Consider the following 23170-nt stretch of genomic DNA (forward strand, 5'->3'; position numbering starts at 1 on the left):
CCTTCCAGCTCCACAATTGTTAAAATCCTTAATATAAGTCACTGCACACATCAGAACCCTAAATAATATTTTGAATCAGCCAAGAAAGCCTTCATTTAAATCATTTTGTAGGCAAAAGGCCATATAGAGGAATAAAACATTTCACCAGAACTTTTGCAGAGAGCTTTGAAAGAGTATAAATTTCTTATTTATAAGAAGTATTGTTCTCTACTACAGAAGGTTTTTTTCAGTTGCTTTCATGCATTTAACAGCAGCTGAGGCAGCTTCCCTTCCCTGTGAGCTTCTCTCATTCATGCTACAACTGAGAAATGAAATAACTCAGAAGATGCAGTCAGAGGAGCACAAGGGCTGTGGAAAGGGACTTGAGGGAGGAATTGGAAAGGAGCTTTAGGGTCTGTCCCCACTTCTACCACAGTTTTTGAGAGAGTTTTGTAGATCCTTTTAGATCACAATGGAAAACATGTCTGCCCTGAAAGAGCAACTAAAATGAGTGGTTGTAGGAGACAAAGTGTATTCAAAACAAAACAGCAGTAGCACAATGCAGCAAAATGAATATATTCTGATTCTGTGCATGTCATTTCAGTCTGGAGAGTTACTTTTAATTGATGGCTGCAATGATTAAGAAGCTAGAGAGAAGCAACACATGTGGAAGCAAACACTTGTAACATCCTCTCCACATATTAAAAAGCACACATTATAACTCCCAGAAAGAAGATTCCAAAACGTTGCTCTTCCCCACATTGCAGCAACAAGTTTAGATATTTTAGTGACCAATATCAAACAGTGTTATTTCAAACAAATTACCCTGCACATAAATCACAAAAGAACTCTCTTTCTTCAGCAGCCCATACCATATCACAAAGAAAAGCGACGTAAAGAAAAAATTAACCACGCTTTCACAAAAAAGGGTCACTGCAGTTGGCTCCTTTCCCCTGAACTTTTGAATCCCTGAGCTAAGCACGAAGCTCTTTCATCCCACAACACAAGACACCACATTTCAGCTAACTAGAAATCCACTTCAAATATTCCAGACTTCCTTTCCAAATGTCAAGGTTGTTTAGTTAATCAGGAATAACAACATTCTGTGGAATAAAATTCCAGTGCAAAACTGCAACCGAGCTGCACAGTCCTTGTGTGCAGTGACATAATTGTGTCCACTTCTTCAGGCACTTACACTGTGCACTTACCAACACCAGCTTTTGTTATAATTGCTCTCGATTTTACCTCTCAAATCATCCTGCCTAGGATAAAAATCCCTATCTGAGCTCAAACAGTTAATAACTATAGAAAATTAATAAAAGAATACTGCCACAAAAATCAAGTATTCAAGACCAGACATCTCCACTGCAATAAGTTGTCCCAGGTTACACCAACATTTCGAGTCATGAAAAGGTAACAGACCATATCTGTGAAACACGAAGAAGCAGATTTTGGACAACAGATTGTTCACAATATCTACTTGCTTACTTGAGCCTGTCTGCCACTGACAGTTCATACATCCACCTCGACTCCTGCCTAACTGCAACCAACTTGATACACACAGCTTTTCTAAGTACAGAAAAATCAGCAAGCACGAAGTTCTTTACCATCAAGTCAGAATAATTCTAGCAAAAGCCACTTCCATTGTGCCCTGCAGCAGCCCGGAGATGACAGAAGCCGGGGATGTTTACAGGTCCCATATGAATAATTCAGCGTCAGCATCAGCAACAACTCCCCGGCACTGACAGCGATGCTCGCCCGACACGGAGCTGTGGCCGCAGCACATCCTCAGCAACTACCGCGCTCCTGGCCGAGCCTCCGAGGGGGACGGTTTTGAAGAACGGACCCTTCTTTTAATTTTTTTTTTCTTTTTTAACTTGCACTCCTCCTGCCCACAGCGCAAGGATGAACACCCAGCACGGAGATGCTCTGGGATTTCTGCACAAACTTCCCAGCGAGGGCCAGCGCTCCGTGCCCCGCCATCCCCGCGCACCCTCAGCGTCAATGGGGGAGAGCCCCGCGGGCACCGGGCACCCCCCGCCCCTGATCCGACAACCCCCCGCACCCCCGGCGGCTGCCCCACGGGCACCCCCGGCTCCAGCGCCCTCCCCCCGGAGACCACAGGGCTCCGTCCCCGTGAGGAGGGAGGAGGACGGGATGGCCGGGCCCCCGCCTCTTCCCCCTCCTCCCCCTCCTCCTTCTCCTCCTCCTCACAGCGGAGGCGCTCAGCCCACTGCCCCCGCGCCGCCCCGCCGGGCTCCCCGCGCTTACCGAGGCGCGGCGCGGGGGCGGCCCGGGCGGCGGGTGCCGGCGGGTCCCGGCGGGGCTGGGCGGGCGCGGCGTCTCACCTCACCCTCAGCGCCGCCGCCGCCGCCATCTTGCCTCCCCTCCCCCGGTCCCGCGCGCTCCGCCCCCTCCCGCCAGGTCCTGCCAGATACCGAACAAGCCGCGGCACCGCGGCTCGGTACCTTTCACCGGCCACGGTGGCTCTCCCCTTCTTCAGGCTGTGCCGCTGTGTGGTGAGGCACAGGCTGCAACAGGTCGAGAAGAGCCACCGGAAAGCGCGGCGGTGGGAGGGCAGGCTGCTATGCCCCTTCCAGGACCGCTGGCCGGTGCGGCGGGGAGGGGCTCCTTCCCCCTCCCGCTGAGGGCCGGGGGGGGCGCGGCCGCCATGAGGCGAACGGGGCCGGGCCCGTGAGGGGCTCCCGGGGCTCGGACTGCCAGGGAGCTGCAGCGCCCCGCTGGCCCCCGCCGGACCGATGTAAATTGATAATAACCCATAAGGGGCTCGGGCAGCGGCCGTGCCGATGAACGCGGCCTCAGGAGCCCCTCACGGGAGCATCGCCCGGAGCCCTGTCCAGTCCCGCAGGGCTCTTCCCGCCCCGTCCGCGGTGCTTCCCGCGCTGTCCCTGAGCTCGGGCCCGAGCCCCGGCGACGAATGACTTCCGAAAATGTGAGAGAGGTTTAAATCTCGTTAAATGTCTGTTCATTCCTCCCCCGGAATGAGGAGTGTGTAAATCGTTCCCTGCGTTCTCAGGAGTTTCAAACCTGCACAGCGTCGTACGTGCAAATGTGAAACTCTGGATGCGCTAAAATCACAATTTAGTCTCTAATCAGTTTACTATGGGAAAGACATAGCATTAGGCAAGGTTAGATTACTTCATGGTCACAATTTCCATTAAATGGAGAAGTCGTGCCCACATCTGCAGGATGGGTGCCCACACAATTACTGGTTCAGACGAAAAAAGCCGGGGCTCACCCTGTGGCAAGCAGGATCGCTCAGCAAACACGTGTTGTACCAAGGGTTGGGTTATTACAGTGGTTAAAAGTGCCACGCTATGGTGACACGGCACATCTCCAGGCTGATGTTCACAGTCTCTAATCCCAACACAAGCCAATGACTCTGGCTTGGAATCACTTGGAGGTTAAAGGTGTCCAAATAAGGGCCAGGGAAGACCAGTCAGGCAAAGACCTGCTGAGGTCTGAGCTGCTCCTCAGAACTCTAATAAATTGTAGTCACCTTTTATGCTTTAACCCACCCAGTTCCCACACTCCACCATTGCTCTGTACGCGAGTCTTCCATATTGCCTGTTACGAAAAGCAAAGTATCCACGCCATCGTGCATCTGACTGACTGTTTCATGTTTATTTTAATGCTTCCTGTCTCCTTCTGCTCTGCAGCTTTCTCCAGTGGTTGACTTCACTTCTAAACCATACCCAAAAGTTTCCTCCGTTTGCAGCCACACTGGGGATAGCCCACAGAACGTGTCTGAAGATAAGCTCCTCCTGCCCTGCTTTTGAGCTTCCCCTTAACCCACGTCTCTTCCACAGCAGGGATAAAAGGTACCACACGCTGAACAGCTCGACTTTTTCACTGTTAATCGCTGTGGAGGCACCGGCAGGGTCAATACGGCTTTGACCCGGGGCACAGCCGGTGTTCAGTGCACACCCTCGGGCCTGGCCAGGGCAGGGTCCCGCTCCTCACGGAGCAGCAGGAACGGGACACATTTCCCCGGAGTGGCACGGCCCGGGCCCCGTTTCCGCGGCAGCGGCCGAGCGGCCCCGCCCCGAGGCGGGGACGGGAGGGCCCTGGGGAGGGTGGGACCCTTTCGTGCGGCGGAACCTTCGCGCGGCGGGCGGCGTTTCCCGGCGGCGCGGCGGCGGCGCGGGGCGGTCGCCATGGCAGCGGGCCCGTGGTGCTGGGGGACGCTCGCGGCGCTGCTGCCGCTGCCGCCGCTGCTGCTGCTGCTGCTGCTCGGGGGCGCGCGCCGCCTGCGCCGGGGCCGCGCGGGGTCCCGCAGGGGCGCGCGGGGCGGGCGCGCGCTGGTGCTGACGGCGCACCCCGATGACGAGGCCATGTTCTTCGCCCCCGCCCTGCTCGGCCTGCGCAGCGCCGGGGCCGCCCCCGCCGTGCTCTGCTGCTCCGCAGGTGAGCGGGGACCACCCACGCACCCGCGCCCCCATCCCCGCCAACCCCCGGGGCACGGGGAGGCCGCCGCGATGGCTCCCCACGTGTGTGGCCCCGCGCCCTGACGCTGTGGGGAAACTGAGGCACGGTGCGGCCATCGCCCGCCCTTCCCCGTGCCTCGCCTCCCCTCTACTTTACAAGAGCGTGGCGTGAGGGAACGGAGGGGAACGTGTTCAAATTGAAAGTCGCGACGCTGAGGCGCTTTCAGGCTGCGTGGCGGTGTCAGTGGGCTGTCAAAGGTGCTGCTCGGCGCGGCCTTTTGGCATCTCCCTGTGATTCTGTTGTCTTGCAGAAGACTTGTTTGGATGGTCCAGTTTTAATGTCGCGATACATCCACTGTAACACATCTAAAGCAGCACTTGCGTTGCAATGCGATCATGGAACAATAGCCCGGAAGGGAATGCGAGGCCGGGCTGTCCATCAGTGCTGACCTGGAGGCAGCAGCGATGTGTCTTCATTTGCTGCAGACAAATGTTTGTTCTCCGGATGTCCGGGGAGGTGCCTCAGCCTGTGGGGTCTGTGTCGGTGCTGCTTTAGCTCTCCCTCAAATCACTTTTTCCTGAGTCACTAGTGTAATTTAAGCTTGTTTGTTTATTTTTTCATGCCTGGCAGGAACATAGAAATCAGAGTATCCCTTTGTAACAGCCTCTTACATATTTTAGGACTGTTATCTGCCTCTTCTGCCTTATCTTCTCCAGACTAAACAACCTGATTACTTGCAGTCTTCCCTCACAGATCATGTTTTCTAAACCTCTAATCATTCTCATCACTCTCCCTTGGACTCTTCCTTTGGTTCATGTAATTTTTGGAAGGGCAGTGATGACAAACTGGAAGCAGCACTGCAGCTGGGGCTGAGTAGAGAGGAGAGATTCTTACAGGCTCCACTGTTTGCCCAGAGCAAGAACTTTCCACATCACATGACACTTTTGTGTTCTTCTCCTGATCTGCTGAAGCTCCAGATTGTTCTGCAGAGCTGACACCTGAGCAGTTACTGCATTGTTCAGGTTTCTGTGCATAAGAAACAACCTGGTTTGAGTTGATCTTTCAGACCATATTGCAGTACCAGAATTCTTACACTGAGAGCTGCTTAGCTTTGGGAAAGAGCCCCCTGTGCCTTTGGCAGCTCCAGCCAGTTCACTGCCAACATTTGTGACATTTCCAAAGCTTTCTGTCCTGCCAGATCACCCAGGTGAGAAGACAGGGATTGAACTATTGAAGTCCAGTGGTTTGGTGGCTTCACTGATGGCTCTGCAGCTCCCATTCAAGATTTAGTGCAGAGCTTTCATTGTCCCTGCTGAGGGACAGAGGTCTGGCTTCTCCACAGCTGTGGGGAGATTACTGAAGGCAGCTGAAGTGCAGCTCTGCCATTTCAGTTTGGGGACTAATACACTGCTGCTGCTAGAGAACTTTCCAAAGTGTTGTATTTCTGTCTATTTTGTTGAATTTTCTCTTTACTCCTGATTCAGTGGCATGACACATTCAGGGTGTTTGCTGTTTCCTTCTAGGTACTTTCTCACTTGTAAGGAAATGTAGGGAGAGCACCTTTATGAGCTAAGAGATTTTTATTTTAAAAGCCTCTGATTAGTCTTGTGGGTGATTCAGATGGTTCATCCTCTCATTGTTTGAGTGATTGATGATGACAAGTGAGTTGATCAAAGGCACTGCAAATTGTTAACACTGAGACAAAATCATTACTTAAAAACCATTGTACTTGCAGTTTTCAGTTATCAATCAATTTGACTGAGAAATGAGTTAGAATTACAGCACTGGGAAAAAGAAATCAGTCTTTGACACACTAAATAATCTTAGATTGAATTAATAACTCAGTCTAAATGTGCTTTGCTCTCTGTAGTAGCTGGCTCTGTTGTGAGTGCTCCGTGGACGAGGTCCAGCAGCATCAGCTGTTCAGCTGGGTTTGCTCTCAGCCCATTCTTTCTGGTGAGCACTGACACACTCCTGATGTCCTGACACATTTCTGCAGCTGTGGAGCTGTTTCTTCGAGTTCAGCAGAAGTCAGGGATTTTGGGAGCAGTGGGAGTGTTTGGATAAAGCATCACCTGCAGTCTGCTGTGACACTGCACTGCAGCAAAAGCTGTTTCCTCCCAGCACTGGGTTGGTAATGGCCTGGTAAAAACCACTCTGAAATGAAGCCTCTTGTACTCCCTCAGTCATTCCAGACAAGCTGCACCCTTCAGTTCACTCTGCTGGAGCTGGAGCTGCAATCCAAGGTTTGTCCCACAGCCACTCACTGTCAGTCTCCCAAAGTCATTCAGTCACAGGCTGTGGGAAGAGGATTTTTCCTTCTAGTTATTCTTTCCCTCTTTGAAAATTGTACAAAGCTTGCTAGAGATGGCTGAGATTGCAACACTGCTCCAGAGAAATGCTAGATTTAGATGACTCACACCCACAACAATAAAAAGTTCTGGTGTAATTCAAGACAGCTGACTACAGACTTGAATCACACATTAATACTCAACTGTATTTTTTTCATTTTATTACTTCAAAGTTAAAATTGACTTGCAAGTATTGCCCTGCATAGAGCAACGTTCTGGAAGGGGCATCACAGCTCTGGCAGGGACTTTGCATGGCTGATGCCAAGAAAAAATAAGGGAATGTCAGGGCAAGATGAGAAGAAAATAATTCAGTGAAGAAGGAGCCAATGTTTTAAGATGATGAATCCCATTTCCCTGTTAGTTGTTGATCTCTGTTACAACTTCTCCCAACTGCCTCTGTCTTGATTAGGTTTTCTCTCTTCTTTTGCCTCTCTAAGCTTTTGCAGTCTTGCCATATCAGTTCTGCCTTAATTTCCTCTGTGAATGGAGCAAGGAAGAAGATGCTGAGCTGTTTGGACCCCTTGATGTGAACCTAAACTGAGTTAGATGGTGTTGCTGTGTTTGCTGTTTTCAGGAAATTATTACAATCAAGGAGAGATTCGTAAGAAAGAGCTGGAACAGAGCTGCTGTGTCCTGGGGATTCCTGCTTCTGATGTCACAGTCCTGGATCACAGGTAACTGGTTTTCCTTTCCAGTAGAATTCCAGTTTTAAAGGGGGTTGAAGTTCATTGTAACATTCAGGAGAGCTGACTGTGTTGTTCTAAAAAGCCTTGAGGAATCTCAAGAAAGACAATATCAGATTTTTGTTAATTCTTCTCATAAATCTAATCAATGCAGAAGACAATTCTTTTGCATTATGGGGATCAGAATTCCTAGGTGAAGCTCTGTTCATACAGCATTTGGAATAATGATAACCACACTTGCTGGCATCTGGCCCCCTGTGTCTGGGCAGCATGATCACATTTTGTTGTATAACAACTGCAGACAGACAGAAATTCTCTGGATTGCCTGGGGCAGGTTTGTCTGTAGGTGGTCCTTTCAAGGTTAGGGTGGAATTCTATTATATTTACAATCTGCTTTAGTCCTGGCTAAAGACAAAAGTGAAGTGCAGTACTAAAGACAGTCCACAGTAACATGGCAGTGAGACTCTTCAACATGAAGCCATGCAAGATCTGTTTTTCTAAGGTGTGGTGTTGTTTCAGCTGTGTGTAGCTGCAGAGGGTGGCAAAGCTGACACTTCTCTGTGCAGGAACTCTCCTCTGGGAGGGTGATTTAACACTTTGAATCAGTGACACTTGGAAGTGATGTTGTAAAAGCCTCTCAGATTGCCCAATCACTGTCTGTGTATAAGATCTGAATGAGACACTGATTGCTAGGAAACATGATACAAGTGGTTGTTTCACTTGTAAAGAGCTATCACACAGCCCATAAAGAATATTTCTGTTTATGAAGAAATAATAGCAACATATTGATTTAAAGCCACTCTAGCTAGAGCAGAGTTGGAAAAAACTCTGGCTCCAGGCAGGCCCTTTTCCCATGACCATATTTTCCCCTGAGCTAAGGCAGCAGAAACCACAGTCCAGAATATGAATCTTTTTGAGTTCTTTGCTTTTTTTAGCTTTAGGTTTCTCTCCAAGTTTTCAGCTTGCTGGGGAAAACAGCACAAAAGTTGTTTTTCCTTTGGAATGAAAGAGATGTTTCCGTTCACTTCTCATGAGCTGGCTTTGGGTAACTGCAAGTTCTGTAGTACAAGCATATGACAATGCCCAAAACATTCTGGGGAGGAATAAGGAAAAAGCTGCTCAGCTTTGCTAAGCATAAAGTCTGCTCAATGAACCATCTTTGACAGTAAAGCCCTGAAGCCACTTGGCCTTTTATCCTCTGAAGCAGTGTGAGGTTGGCTGGTGAGTGATGCAAGTTCTGCTGCTGCTCAGTCACCCCACACACACAGCCCAAGGAGCTGCTGCTTGTTGCAAGTCAGTCTTTGGAAGGTGAGGGCCTTTTCAGAGAAATCTCTTGGCTGATGCCTCTTTCTTACTTTATTATTATTGCACACATTTCTGTCCTGATCTCTGCTCCCCCCTGTGAAGGCAGTGCCCGAAATGACAGAGCCATCCCATTGCCCAGAGCTGAGCTGGAATGTGCATCATTGCTCCAAGAAACAGCTTTAGGTTTGAGGTCTTTATCTCTGAGTTAGATTGCTGTGAGATAACCATCAAACCCTTCAACTTTGTTGTGCATTCAGGGAGTAAATGAAGTTCTTGATGAATTTTGCTCAGAGCTTGTTTATGCAGCAAAGTTAAGTGTGTTTACAGTGCATTATTTACTGTGCCATCACTCACCATGTGGATGCTCTTCATGAAAAACATCTGTGGATCAGGTGTTAGCAAACTGGTAGAGGATCAGGATTAATTTCTAGACCACACTGAATTTCTAGTGTAGCTGATTTTTAGATACTGTTTTCCAGTGGTTTAGACAAAACACTAGGACTCAGGGTTCTTGAAACTTACTCCAAGTTCTTGGATTCACTAAGGTCAAGAGTTTTCCTGTGTCTCTTAAGACTTATGTAATTTCCAGGTTATACAAAAATATTTGCTGGTATGGCATTGTGTGGAACTTGCTAAAATAATGCATTATTTACCACTAGATTTCAATGTAAATTCATGCCCACAGAATACAGCTCAGGAGGCTGTTCTTCCTTAGCATTTAAGATCAGAGCCCTTTGACTCTTTTGTTCCTTGCTGAACTCTTGAGAAGATGGTTTGCCATCAATGTAAAGGAGGAGCACATTGCTCTGGGAGAGCTGCTGGCCTGCTGCCCATCTCCCACTGCTTACACAAACACTGCATGCTTTACATTAGCCAAGCTGCAGCTTTGTGTTTTGGTAAGGAAAGCCCAAAGGATTGCAAGGTCTGGATCTGCTCCAGCCATTGTAGTGTGGAGCTGAGTCATGCTGCTTCCTCTTTCTTTGTGTGATCTACAAGTGAGTGAGTAGAATTTGCAAGATGTAAAAGGGGAAATAGATTTTCAAAGCCAGGTGATTGACTTGCTCTGTCATCTCTCTGGGCAGGCAGGTATAAAACCAACACGACTTTTGGGACTCCGTGTGAACTTGTGAAGAGAAAGCTTCAGTCAGCCTATGATGAAATCTGTGCTAAACACCAAATCCTTCTTAAGCAGTGCTTTGCCTTAAACAATGCCTGTCTCAATTATATCCAGGGTTCCCAGCAGGACCAGCTCAGTCTCTATCACACAACTGCTCTGCCTGGATTCTTCAGGAGCTGTGTTTGATGTTGCCATTGTCTTTGTTATCTCACTTAAAGACAACTCAAATCTGCATAAATATGGCCCCAAACTGTACCCACATTTCAGCCCTAGAGATCTGATCACACATTTCCTGCAGAAAAGTTCTTTTCTCTGTGGGACATGTCCAGGAGTGGGAAGGGCAGGGATGTCTGGGCATGCACACCTGTTCCAGACTAATTTAGATTTGAGCTCTGGACTCTTCCAACTTGTGACTAGTACAGGTCAGGCACCAGATTGGCAGAGGTGTTCCCTGAGCTGCCATGCCATTACCACAGCTCCCACACTGCACCAACCAGCTGCATTTAGGGGACAAAAGTTCCACAATCTACTTTTGTTACCATTCCCACACAAGGCTTAACACTTGGAGCAGCCCAGCTCAGAACTTGGGCTTGTGTTGTTCAAAAGTAATTTCTGGACTGTCACAATTATTCCTGCTGCTGAGTAAGGGAGGAGTAGCAAGAGAGCGAGTTCTGAAACTCATGTAAGATAAAAGTCACTTCATTAATTACATAAATGTTAATGTAAACTCTGTGCTTTTGGTATATTTTTATCATCTTATGTGCTTCAACAGCAGATTTTCCTGTGAGTTAAGCTCCCATTTACAGTGGGCACATCTGCCAATGCCCTAGCTGTCTATTAGTCTGAAACATTGCACATAAAGAGAAGATGATTTCTGATCTGCCTTCTCTTTCTGAAGAGAAGCAGATAAAAGGAAGCCCAAATTATTCTTTTTTTCTAATGTGTGTTTTGGGTTCATGGAAAGATAAATATCAGATGTTTTACTGTGGATTCTGAAGCTTTTGTGCACAGTTGTTCTGGACAGAAAGTAAAACTGACTATTAGCATCTTTAATATGACAGAAAATATTTGGCCCAAGTTTGCACTGCAAAGAAAATAATAGCTGAGATCTGTGTAAACTGGAAAATTTTCCATTCACAGTCGGACGCTTACGGCAAACAATGTTACATCTCTTTCCAAGTTTCCATGGAAATCGCACTCCCTTTGCTTTTTTATTATTATTATTGCACTGAAGTCCAAAAGGGCTCTGGTCAGACACTGCACAGCAGAGAGCACATCTGCCCATGCACTATCACTGGCTATTTTTATGAGGCTGCAGAGAGACTCAAAATCTTTTTTATTTTTTCATTTTTTATGTAATAATTCTGTGTTGTTTGACTCATTTTTTCCTCCTATAAGATAAATAGGCTTTATTGCACTTCCTCATATTTAACTTCTAACAAACTTCCTTCCATGACCTCTCCATGGCAGAGAAATGAGTCTGTAAGGTCATGGGAAAAATATATCCTTAAGTAAATAGTGTGTGTGTCTGGTTGTGGTGATCACAAAGATACAAAAACACTCAGGCCCTTCAGAAAACAAAATATATCACTGGAAATCTGAGCCTTTTTTAAAATTAGAATTTAGAAGCACAATCATTAAGTCCATCCCATTGATCCAGTTTGGATTTGCTGTTTCTTGATGGGGAGTGCTGAGTGCACAGAACTGTGAGATTCTAAAAAATGTGTTCATCTTACTTATTATGTTTCTATCATAAAGGTGATATGTTTCCCTAATATTTCTTCTTTCCTGTTCTATTATTTCATATTTTGGGATCATAGTTAATAGTTTTAATTCTGCTGGAGTAATTGTGGTAATGAGTTACGTTTTGTCTTCCTAAGTTCCCTGTGGTATCATGGTTTGACATTTTATTTTATTGCTAATTCTAAAAAGCTGATCTGTATGCTGATTAAAATTGCTGCCATGCTTTATTCTGGAAGAGCTGCATATTTCAGGAGTGAGTGATGGGATTTTCTTAATCTTCCTTATCCCAGCAATGCTGTAAAGGCCTTTTTTTTGTTCAGAATTTTCTGTAATTAAGAACGACATCTGTGGGACCAGAAATCTGACATGTAAATTGATCACATGCTCAGTGTGTATTGCAGGGAAATCAACCTACATCCCTTGAATCAGCCAAACACACTCAAAATCATCCTCAGCACTAACAAGCTTCATCATGACAAGAGGGCATTTTGTCACTCAGGTGGGGATCTTGATATTTATCAATCTGTAGCCAAGTTTCATTTCTGTTTAGTGTAATTCTGGAAATGTAAATTGTTTTCTCTCTGAGAAGACAATAAAAGATTTGGCCACCTATTTATATTTACATTTCTAAATAGATAATTTTTTCAAAAAGCTTTCCTACGTGGCAGTTCCTGCTGGCATTTTAGGACCTCAGAACACTTTATAAAAAGGATTATATCAAAGTCTGCCTTCAGGCATCTGCTTTTATAACTGTTGCTCTATGCAATAATTGAAGAGGAAATTCTTCTGGGGGTTGAGCTGTCTCACAGCCCTCCAGGAAAGCTGTTTTCTGAAACAAAGCTTTGTATTGCACTAAGTGAGGCTTAGCTGTTTTGTCCTGAGTTAGATATTTTTGTCAATAAGGAAATCTGCCCCCTTTTCCCCTTGGGACTGCCATGAACCAGGTCCTTCCTCAGCTTTTCAGCGAAAGGAACTTCCACCAAGGGGGAAGGGGAGAAAGATCCTTTCAGTGCCAGAGGGCCCTGGTTCCCTCAGCAATGGTGCCCTTGGAAACACTCAAGGATTCTCCTCCCTCAGATACCAACAGGGACCTGTCCCAGCCCATCACTGAAGGCACAGCCTGGCCAGAGAAGCCAAGGGCTCAGAATAAATGCAGGGGGAAATGAAGGAGTACAGCTAAAGGACAAAATGGCTTATGGAAATCAAATCAATGTACTCTGCATTGAAATTTATACTTTTAGTTCTCAAGATGATTTTAGCAGAATAAAAACCATGAAATACTGATCTCAAAACATGAAAGATGAGAAGAGGGATCTCAGCCATCCCCTGAAGCTGATGAAAGTTTGATTTGACTGAAAAACCATCAGCATTGCTAAGCTTACGGTAAGAAAAGAAATAAAGCTGTGCATAATGGCTGTGTTTCAGGAGTCTGGGGCTGAAGACAGGGACATGCAGGAGAACAGGAAAATCCATTACAAGGAGGTTTTTTTCTTTTGTTCATGCTTAGTTCATTCAGAGCTGCCTTTTACTATTCTTTCATGAATGATTTTTAAATGTCCTGCACATACATTAAAGGCAGGCCTCATCTTCAGAGCAAAGAAAGCTCCAAGGAGCCATCCTGGATTTGCAGATGGTTCTTGTCCCAGCTTTGCTGTCTCCTGGGAACACAGATTTCCTGGCTGGGAGCCATTCTGTCACTAGAACACTTGTGTCCAAGCAGAAGGAAGTGTCTTTGAGTTTGCTGATTTCCTGGTAAAACATTTGGAGTGGACTTTCTTCATGCTTCCAGGAAGCTATAGAAAGATACAGTCTTTAGATTAAAGCTATTTTCAACAGTTATACCCAGGAGTCCCCTTTTAAGCACAGCAAACTACAACAACCTCTTTATTTTGCTGGTTACATGTAGAACAATTCAGTGTGTTTTGCCACCACTGACCCTGAGGAACTAATGGAGAATCACAGGCACTTTCCTTTTGCTTCTGAAGGTTCCCTGCTTTGATACCCAGCAACATCTCTGTTAGTCCCTCATTTGAACCTGCAGCTGTTAATTATAAGCAGACACAGGTCTTTTTTCAGAGCAGTGCTTAACTCTTACCCTTAAAGAGTAACAATTATATCAAATAATCACAGCAATTTAAAAAGGAGGAACAAACAGAAAAAAATCTAGCAGGGATTCTGCTTAAGCTTTTGAATCTCTACATTCCTCCAAGCTTACTCAGGGAAAATATATCCCTGTTTCTGCTGGGAATGCTCTTAAAAGCCTTCTCACAATAATGGATCAGACATTGACACCTTGATCACAAGAACTGTGTGGTTTCTTTGTGGATTCTCATCATCTCATTTTAATTGTGGCTACAGTAGAAAATGTGAGTACCTCAGTTAAAGTAAATCTGTGAGATCTGAGGCTGTGACATGCTTTGGAAACATCATCCTTGCCTCTGCAATGGATGCATTTTCTGCAGGTAATTACTGTATGGGAAAGCAGAGGAAGGGATTTGCAATCTCTCTTGGGCAAACTCCTCCTTGGGATCCAGTCTAAAGAATTTCAGTTCCATCACTTCCAGTGGGGGTTGGCCATTGACTTCAGCACACCCAGGAATTGTCACTGAAACAGTCAACAAGAGAAGACAAAGTCTTATTAAAAAAAATAAATGTTGGTATGGGGAAAGTTGGAAAGGGAACTGTACAATGGGTGTTGTGTAAAATGTGTTTTCTCTTAATGACCTTCCAGTTCACATTGGCTCTGTTTACATACAAATCAAAAACTGGTTTGTCTCCCTGCCAGCACAGCAAAGCTCAGTCTGGGCTCTGAGCTTCCAGCTGTGTCTTTGCCTCTGACATCCTCCCAGCAATAAAAGTTGTGTGGCTGGGATTTGGCTGGAGCTGCAGATGATGTGTGAGCCAGAACTGAGCTCAGCCTTCTCTTCCTCTGCAAGACAATAGAAGTTAAAGCTTGTTTGTGTCAATAAAAAAAGCATGTACAACTCCTAAGCCCTCAGGGAGCAGATATGATGAATAAGATGCTCTTTTTCCATCATCATGTTCCTAACCCTGACCAATGTTGGTAGCAAGTCTGTGGGAACTCAGGCTTTTGTCTTCTTCATTTCCAAGGTGGAGCAGAAGCTTTTGTGGAGTTCACCTGAGAAGATGCAGCATCCAGAGAACAGATACAGTTACAACAACCTTTGCAGCATTCCCCAGTCCAGGTTTTCTGTTCTTCACTTCAAACTCCCTGGAGGGTACAGTGTATTAAGTGCTGTCTTTACTCTGTAAGCCTTAACAGCTTCCCTGCAGAGAGTGACAAAGTGGCAGAGACAGAAACCTCTTCTCAGGTGAAGTGGCATTGCTGACATGCCTTGTAGTTGTCACTTTCCTGTTTCCTTCTTTTTTCAAAAGCTGTTGTAGGAAACTCTGGAGTCGTTCCAGGTCCTGGATGCTCTCTGGATGTGGGCAAAGCTCTCTCAGTTCATAGAGGAGCAGCAAGTGATTAAATTATTCAGTGCAGGGTCTTTCTTACAGCAATTGAAAGCTCTGGCTGCAGTCAGCAATTCCACTTGCAGGTTGCACATTGGTCACCTCGTTGTAAAACACCCATTTGTAAAGCTCTGTAGCAGTTGTTAATATCCACTCTTGTGTTAATAAAACCCTCTTTGACACATGACTGAAAACTCCTGCAGTTGACAGTGTCAGTGTGAGCCAGCAAAGGTGCTCTCAGCAGTCTGGAATCTGAGGCTCCCCAGCTGCTCCTGCCTGACTGCAGTGGGTTCTGCTCTGCAGCATGATCCAGAGCTGCCTTTGGAAGCCTCCTACAGCCAAAGAATTCCCATTTGTATATCCTTGGCTGAGTTTGTTGTGACATGCCCTGTTATTTTTGCATTCTGGGTGCATTCTGAAGGTCCCCCAGGCATCCCTTCAAATGAAACATTGCATCACTGAGGAAGTGAAGCCATTACAAGGGAGCACTTTCGCCAGACTCTTGGAGCAGACACAGTCAGCTCTCATCTTCCAGAAAAGGACTTGCAAGTTGACATTGCAAAATTTGGGAAGAACAATGGTCCTTTCTTGAGTGGTTTGATGCAGTTTTTAAAAAAGCAGAGCTGTGCTGTTGGTTTTTTGCCACATGAACATAATGAACAAAGGTTTTATATCTGCATAGAAGAAATGCTACAAACAAAGCAGTTGGAGCTTCAAAATCCTTTGGAAGGAAGAGAATAAGTTCTCTGCTGAAGTCTGCTTAGGTCTCTGACCTTCTCTGGGTCTTACTTTCATCCTGCAATAACCCTCCTTTTCTGCAGAGCTGTGGGCATGGAGCAGTTGCTATTTCCATGCTGTATGAGTGTTGAGGATCATTATTAGAGTTTTCCTTGCTAGTCAAAGGGTTAATTTTGAGATCTGATTTAGGTTTGGCACAGGAGGAGGGGAGACAGAGGATTTTGTTCTGCAGGAAACTAGGTCAGCAGGTTTTTATTATCGTGCTCCACAGCCAATGTGGTTTGCATTTAGGAATGAGCTGGGCTGACGTCGTGGATGGTCGCTTTCCCCTTCCCAGGACTCAGCCTCAGCCACTGCTCCATGCACTGCAGCTTTCCCAAATGGAATAAAGGGGATACTCAGCTGAGGAAGCTCAGGCCATTGTGAGTTTGTCAGTTATCTTTTCAGAGCTGTCTGTCAGGAGTGCTCAGGAACACAGGATGAGGTCCAAGATGTTTTGGAGAGGAAGAACAATAGCACTGGAATATTTTCAGTCACTGAAGTGCATTGGAATCACAGAGGCCTCCATTGCTTTCACACCCCATGGATTGCTGATTGTTCTTACAGCCTGTGGCATTGTTTGGTTTTTGTTTGGATCTGGTCAGATTCTGATCTTGGTCCTGCCAGTGTAAATTTGGAGTAATTCCCTTTCTTTCTGTGCAGATCCTGCTGTGTGTGGCTGAGATCACTGGGTGGTCCTGCAGATAACCCTTAGGTGGGGAGTTTTCCATTGTTGCTTTTGGATCATCATGACTGATGAAAGATTTGAATAATCCAGAATCTTTGTCACATCTCCCAGCTTTCTTGGCTGTATCTCCTGTTGTGTATTCTCTTCCCAGGTAACTGAGAATACCTGCCTGTTCTTTACCTCTGCCTGTTGAAGACCAAATCGTGGCAGCCATCACCTATATTGGACAATTCAGGCTGCCTTTCTTTACAGATTATTTTCACTTTACTGAATGATGAGAATCCAAGTAGTTACAACTTTAAAAAATATTCCACATTGTTTTTATTGTAAAGATCAGATGAGGGTGGTGAAGCTTAAAAAGATTTAAGGTGGATCTTAAAAAGACATTACCAAAAAGATTGGTAATGCCTAGGAAAATTTCTGAGTAATAGGATTTAAGGCTGAGCATCTATTTCCAGTTTTATGCTCTTGTTGTTTTACAGACTTTCATGTGAGTTAATGGCTTTTCAGCATAATAAAACCATCTAATTCTGTCCTGTTCTACTCTTTATTCAGTTCTGGCATCAAGGAACCCAGACATTTTTGCAAACCGAGTTTGGCTTTTAAGGCTGAACAAGGAAAATACAGGCAATACTGAGAAGAGCAGACAGCAGTAGGTTTGCCAGCAGTTCCTGGAAATAATGGAGTTTCACAACCATTGCCTGCAGATTGGACATTTAAGGAGGAAAAAAATCCTTGTGGCTTGCATGGGTAGAATAATGAGAATGCAAAGTCTGTTGAGAAAGTTTATTATGGTAAAAATTCAGATGCCATTCTTGGGTTTAAACCAAAGAGTAGCATATCAAATGCCTCAGAATGATGACAGCATAGAAATAACACAGGTCAGAAAATTGCATATGGTCTCTCCTGGATTGCATTTCATGCTGTGGTGGGCTATGCATTTTTATTGTCCAATTTTGAATCTCTATGAAACAGTTTCAACCGCAAGAAATGTGCTCAGAGAATCATCTTTAAAATGTGAACATGTTACAGAGGGATGGAGAAAGGAGGTGTTTCTGCAATACCCTTGTGCTCTTCCCCTGCTGTGACTGAGAGCCAAGAAAACGCCAGCGTGTGTCAGAGTGAGAGGCAGTGACAGGACTTGTAGCAGGCAGACACGTCCACACAATAAACAGCAGAGCTGAGGCAGCATTCTCAAAATTGCCTCCTGCATAATGAAACAGAGCAGTTGTGGCAGAATCTCCACAGCTTCATTCAGAGTTGGCAAATTATTTCATTCAAATTTGCAGCAGCTCGGGAAATGTCATTGTGCTGCTGGAAGACTTGGGTTGTGTTTCCTATTCCTAAATTGAACTAAGTTCAATTGAGCTCTCAGCTCAAGAAATGAGAGATGAAAAGCCCCTCTCTCCCCTGCAGTGGCTCTCCAGAATGTATATTATATCTCTTGAGGCTGTCAGCCATGTGAAGCCTTCAGGATGTGACTCATAGGATAAATAAGTTTGGTCATTCTTGCTGTGAATAGAAAAAGGTAAAATCTTGTATTTTTATAAAAGCTTTTTCTTCCCTTCATGAATTCAGAAAACATCCCAAGTCATTAACATGCTGGAGCTGTCACTGAAAATCCAGTAGCTTCAGGCTTGAGCAGAACTGTTAATAGAGCTCAGTGATGCCATGTGTGTGAAACGTGTGCTGCTGAATATTTGTGCTCTTTCAAATGGATGAACTCGAGTTCCCAGCCTGCAGACGAGGGTGGCAATGCAGAGGAGCAGCTCCTGTGTGTCAGCAAGGGAGCAGATGCTGCCAGGAGGGCGGGGGATAAACAGATGCCCAGTGATGCTGGTGGAGGGAAGGAAGGAGCAGTTTGTGCTGTTTGGGAGCCCTGCTGCAGGGAGGGTGCAGCCTGCAGATTTAAGTAGGTTATGATGTTCTCCCCTATGGCTGGGGCTGGAGGCCTGGCCAGTTAGCTGCAGAGTGTCACTTTGTGGTGCAAACATCAAAAAATCATCTTTCAGAGAGCAATGGCTTCAAATGGGTGCATTCCTTTTTTGTTTTGAAATGTAACCCTATCTTTACCAATTAAAGTAACTATTCAATGGTTAGAATATGATCTCTGAGCTATGAGCACAGATCTTGTTTATCCCTTTTGTGGGATAAAATATATTTAGCCTTGCTGGATTTGTAGTTACTATTCCTTCTTTGTGTTTTACGTGGCAGTTAACCCTGTCCTTTGGTAGCTGTTTACAGCTGGGAGCAGGATGACAAGAATGGTGCTCTTTGTTCTGCAGGAGCAGGGAGCTGTGCCAGGTATCCTGTATCTGTTTCCCAAACTCAGGTAACCTTCTCCTGGGGCAATCCCAGTACCAGGAGAGAGGGAACAGCAGCATTCTTTTACATGGCTGCTCACTGCCAGTCTTTTCAGAGAATGGAGTCAGCTGATTAATTTTATTGACAACTTATTGCAAGCAAAAGGTGCCAGGCTGGGTTCTCTGGTGTCTGTCACAGGCTCCTCACAGTAACTCTCACACCAGGATGTGTTTGTGCTCTTCTTCATTCCTGCAAGTTGATTGCTTGTATCTGCAAGAAGATTACTGCCCACTGTAATAAAACTTCTGGCCTCTTTCCTTGGATGCCAACAAGAAGATTAATTAGAACTGGGCTAAAAATGTATTAGTATTTAAGGGAGATATATTTCTCCTGTGCTGCCTCATCTCTTATTCCACCCCAATCCATTACATGTTGTGCTCAGGGTCCTCATGCAGCTCCTGCTGTTCTGTGCCCTCTGTACCTACAGGGAGGTGAGGAAGGATTTTCTGTCTCCATCCTCCTACTCCTTATTCCAGGAGAATGTGTGAGCCCTGGCAGGAGCAGTCTGGGGCCAGCACAGGATGTTGGACACAGGACACCCTCAACACCCCTCACTGTGGGGCCACCACCCAGCTCACAGGTGCTCTCTGCTCCCACAGCAGCTCTAAGGCTGAAGTCATTTCCAGCCACACTTGGCAGTTGGACTTTCCCAGTGATCTGTATAAACCAGAAGTGTCTTGGGAGGTTTCCCAGTTGCACCATTCTGCTTTTGGTGTTTACAGCTACAGTAACCAACTTCTGACATTTATCCCCTGCTGGTGCTCTGGTTGCTGAGCTGGTGCCTGTTTGCACATGGGGCCTTCTGATAAGGCAGGCATTTGACCTTTCTATTCTTAACCCATTAACATTTAGAAGAGTTGCTCTCCTCACCTCTGGGGCTCTGTTCCTCCCCCCAATCCCCCTGTTCCTGCCAGATAAGATTACTCCTGGGTTATGTATTGATCTAAAAGCAGAGTGCCAAATGCAGCCCACACCAGTTCAAGGGCAAACTCTGAACTCACTGAGTCCCCATGCTCAGCTCACTGTGGGAAGGAGGTGACCAGAGGCTCTTTTTGCCCTCTCAGCAGAACCTGGGGACAAGCACGGGGCTCTCAGTTCTTTTCTGTGACCAGCCCAGTTTGCTGAGGCTGCACCTTGGTGCTCTTCCCTCTCCTCCCTCTGCCTGTGGACAGAGGGATGGTTTGGAGGGGTCCTTCACACTCTCATTATTCTCACAGGATTATCACACACTCATTTGCTGGAGGCAGAGTATTCAGGAATCTGAGTGTGCAGATGAGAGCCAGGGGTCCCTTGTTTGGAGCAGAGCCCAGCCCAGGAGTGCTGCCCTGTGTCCCCTCACCTGTGCATGTGTTTCCCAGTTTTTGAGTATCAGACAGGAGTAAGGAGCTGTTATTGCCTCTTCAGGTGTTGTTTGAGATTCTCTTGTTCTAGTTCAATATCTTGGTGTAAAATACTTGGAAAACTGCCACCAGAATGATGAAAGAAATGGAAACCAGGCCTAATAATGGATGTTTAAAATGCTTGAGCTGTTTGCTTTATCCATGAGATAACTTCATGGTCATGCAGGAGGAGCAACACCAGGAAGAGATTTGATGGGTGGGGTCTGTTGAGCTGTTCCACACATTTTCTATGAGAATAATGACCATAGTGGTCCTGCTGGCTTTAAAAGCCTATGGCACTGATAATAACTACAATCAGTCACAAGAATCAATTAGCTGACAAGCCTGATTTTGCCCTGTAAAACCAAAAGCCACTGGAACAGCATGGATCAAAATTTATTGCAATTATTAATATTTTATTATGTTAAATTAAATGGTTTAAAATAAAACATTGTGATTTAATGTGCATTTATGACCACCTGTTCTAAGAACTAAGATTCATGTATTCTTAACATGATAACTTACATGAAATTTAAGAGGCAGGCACTGTGCTTCTTCCTAGCACTGTTTAAGAGAAAGTAAAACCTCAGAATGGGTGGAGTTCTCTCTCTTAGCAGTAGACTATTTTAGAGTGAGAGACTCCTTTTGAGTTGTCTTATCAAACACTCAGTAATTCAGAGTTGAGAAGCTCATTCAAAACTGAAGGAGGAAATCCTTTTTCATCTTGTGGTCTGTGAATAAAAATAGATGTGAAAGTCTGTTCTACTAATTTTTTAGATGCCTCAACAGCATGTGTGATCCAAAACCAACTGCTTTATCTCCTTAACTACAGTTAATATTATCTTTGTTTACTGCATGTGTTAGTTTTTAATACTGTGTTTTGATAAGCTTTTCCATTATTTCTAAAAATTCTGATATCATTTACCCAGTTGTTTGGAAACAGTTATAAAATACTGTTATGATTTGGAGCTCCAGCTTCCATCTCAACTCAAAATTGCACAAACCATGACTAAAAGTTAATTTAGTGAGGAGAAATGCATCACTCCATCCCTATTAATACAAGAAACTGGAGAAATTAAATTTTATCCTTAGAGAGAGAGAGTTGTTTTAGAAAGAGCTAAATCACTTCTTTAGTGAGTGGGTTCACACCCACCTGCAGGAAGAGGTGGGCAGGAATTTTGCTGGCTTGGCCCTCACCACAGCCTGGTTTGAATTTTCTGTGTGGCACTGTCACTGCTGTGGTGTCCCCAGCACCCCCTGGCCCTTGGAGCAGCTGAACTGGCAGGGACAGGGCCCAAAGTTGGGAATGCTCCTGCCAATTCTTTGAGTCCTGTTTTACAGGGCTGTTTTCCCTTTTTTTTTTTCCCCCATTTCAAATGTTCCATGAAGTAAATTTTTTATCAGTGGCTCAGAGCAAAAGAAAATTTCAGATTTTTATGATTAAATATTAGATGTCTGGGCAAGCTTTCAACTGAAAATGTTATTTTGGCTTATCCAGCATACTGTACTTGCTGAGATGGGAGTGTGTGAGCCTCTAGTTATGATTAAAACACCAAAAGCATGAATGTAGGAAGCAATAAAGTATTATGTAGAAGAAGATTCATCATTTTTGTGACTTTGTTTAAAGAAAGCCCAGATGTGGGAGCAGATACCTACTGAAACAATCATTTTCTAAGCCACAGATGACCAGAAAATTAATTAAAAAGAAAGAATATGAAGAGGTATTAGAAAAATAAACCTGCAGAACTTAATGTTTAAACACTGTTGCCCAGACTCATTTGGTCTTAAGGTGATCTGCATGAACAGTAAGTGTAATTTATTTGGGGATGTTTAACCCTCAGGATGTGCATTCAGGAGATGGTTCAGGTTTTCAGGGACTGGATTGCTCCAGTTTGCTTCTGCAGCAGAGTTTGTGTCAGGAAACAGAATTTCTGCCTTTGACTGCAGCTCTGCCAGGATTTTCCTGAGGGTATGGGGTGGGTGAAGGTGTGGGGAGGATGAAGATGTGGGATGGGTGAAGGTGTGGGATGGGTGAAGGTGTGGGGAGGATGAAGATGTGGGGAGGATGAGGGTGTGGGATGGATGAAGGTGTGGGGAGGATGAAGATGTGGGGAGGATGAAGATGTGGGGAGGATGAGGGTGTGGGATGGGTGAAGGTGTGGGGAGGATGAAGATGTGGGATGGGTGAAGGTGTGGGATGGGTGAAGGTGTGGGATGGGTGAAGGTGTGGGGAGGATGAGAGTGTGGGGAGGATGAAGGTGTGGGATGGGTGAAGGTGTGGGATGGGTGAAGGTGTGGGATGGGTGAAGGTGTGGGGAGGATGAAGGTGTGGGATGGGTGAAGGTGTGGGGAGGATGAAGATGTGGGGAGGATGAGGGTGTGGGATGGATGAAGGTGTGTGATGGGTGAAGGTGTGGGATGGGTGAGTGTGGGGAGGATGAAGATGTGGGATGGATGAAGGTGTGGGATGGGTGAGGGTGGGAGCTGCTCAGTGCTGATGCAGCAAGACTGCTTTTCTCCCAAGAGCCAATAATGCCATTAGAGTGCAGATCTCTGCACCTCCCTTCCTTGTGAGCTTTATACATATTCTGTGTAGTCTTGTGTGTCTGAGACATGCTCAGAAAATGTTCATTTTTATGTTGTGTTAGCAACAGGTGACCAGAGAAGTGAAATACTTCAGAATACTTGCACTTGCAGAACAGCACCAGGGTCAAGGTATTTCCTAAGAGCTCAATAGAATCTCCTTTAGTAATACCTAATAAACTTCCCTGGCTTCCTGGCCTCTTTCCAGTCCTTGTCCTTAGCCCTAATCCGTGTCAGAAGTTGTGTTTCCATTTTGACTCAGGGATTGCCCAGCAGGA

At 45.6% G+C, this 23170-nt stretch overlaps 2 protein-coding genes across 2 annotated transcripts in view; one reads left to right on the top strand and one right to left on the bottom strand.

Annotated features, from left to right (window-relative positions):
• Positions 1–2341, bottom strand: part of NCOR1 (nuclear receptor corepressor 1) — a 55703-nt gene extending 53362 nt beyond the window's left edge. Inside the window, 1 exon segment of the mRNA XM_036395330.2 lies at positions 2251–2341. The gene's annotated coding sequence lies outside the window, so the exon portion shown is untranslated.
• Positions 2342–4157: 1816 nt separating this feature from the next.
• Positions 4158–23170, top strand: part of PIGL (phosphatidylinositol glycan anchor biosynthesis class L) — a 53314-nt gene continuing 34301 nt past the window's right edge. The window contains exons 1-2 of the mRNA XM_036394891.1: positions 4158–4407; positions 7354–7453. Of these exons, the coding sequence (XP_036250784.1) occupies positions 4158–4407; positions 7354–7453 (350 nt within the window). The remainder of the gene's footprint in view (positions 4408–7353; positions 7454–23170) is intronic.

Source organism: Molothrus ater, chromosome 21 (assembly GCF_012460135.2).
Source record: "Molothrus ater isolate BHLD 08-10-18 breed brown headed cowbird chromosome 21, BPBGC_Mater_1.1, whole genome shotgun sequence".
NCBI lineage: Eukaryota > Metazoa > Chordata > Aves > Passeriformes > Icteridae > Molothrus > Molothrus ater.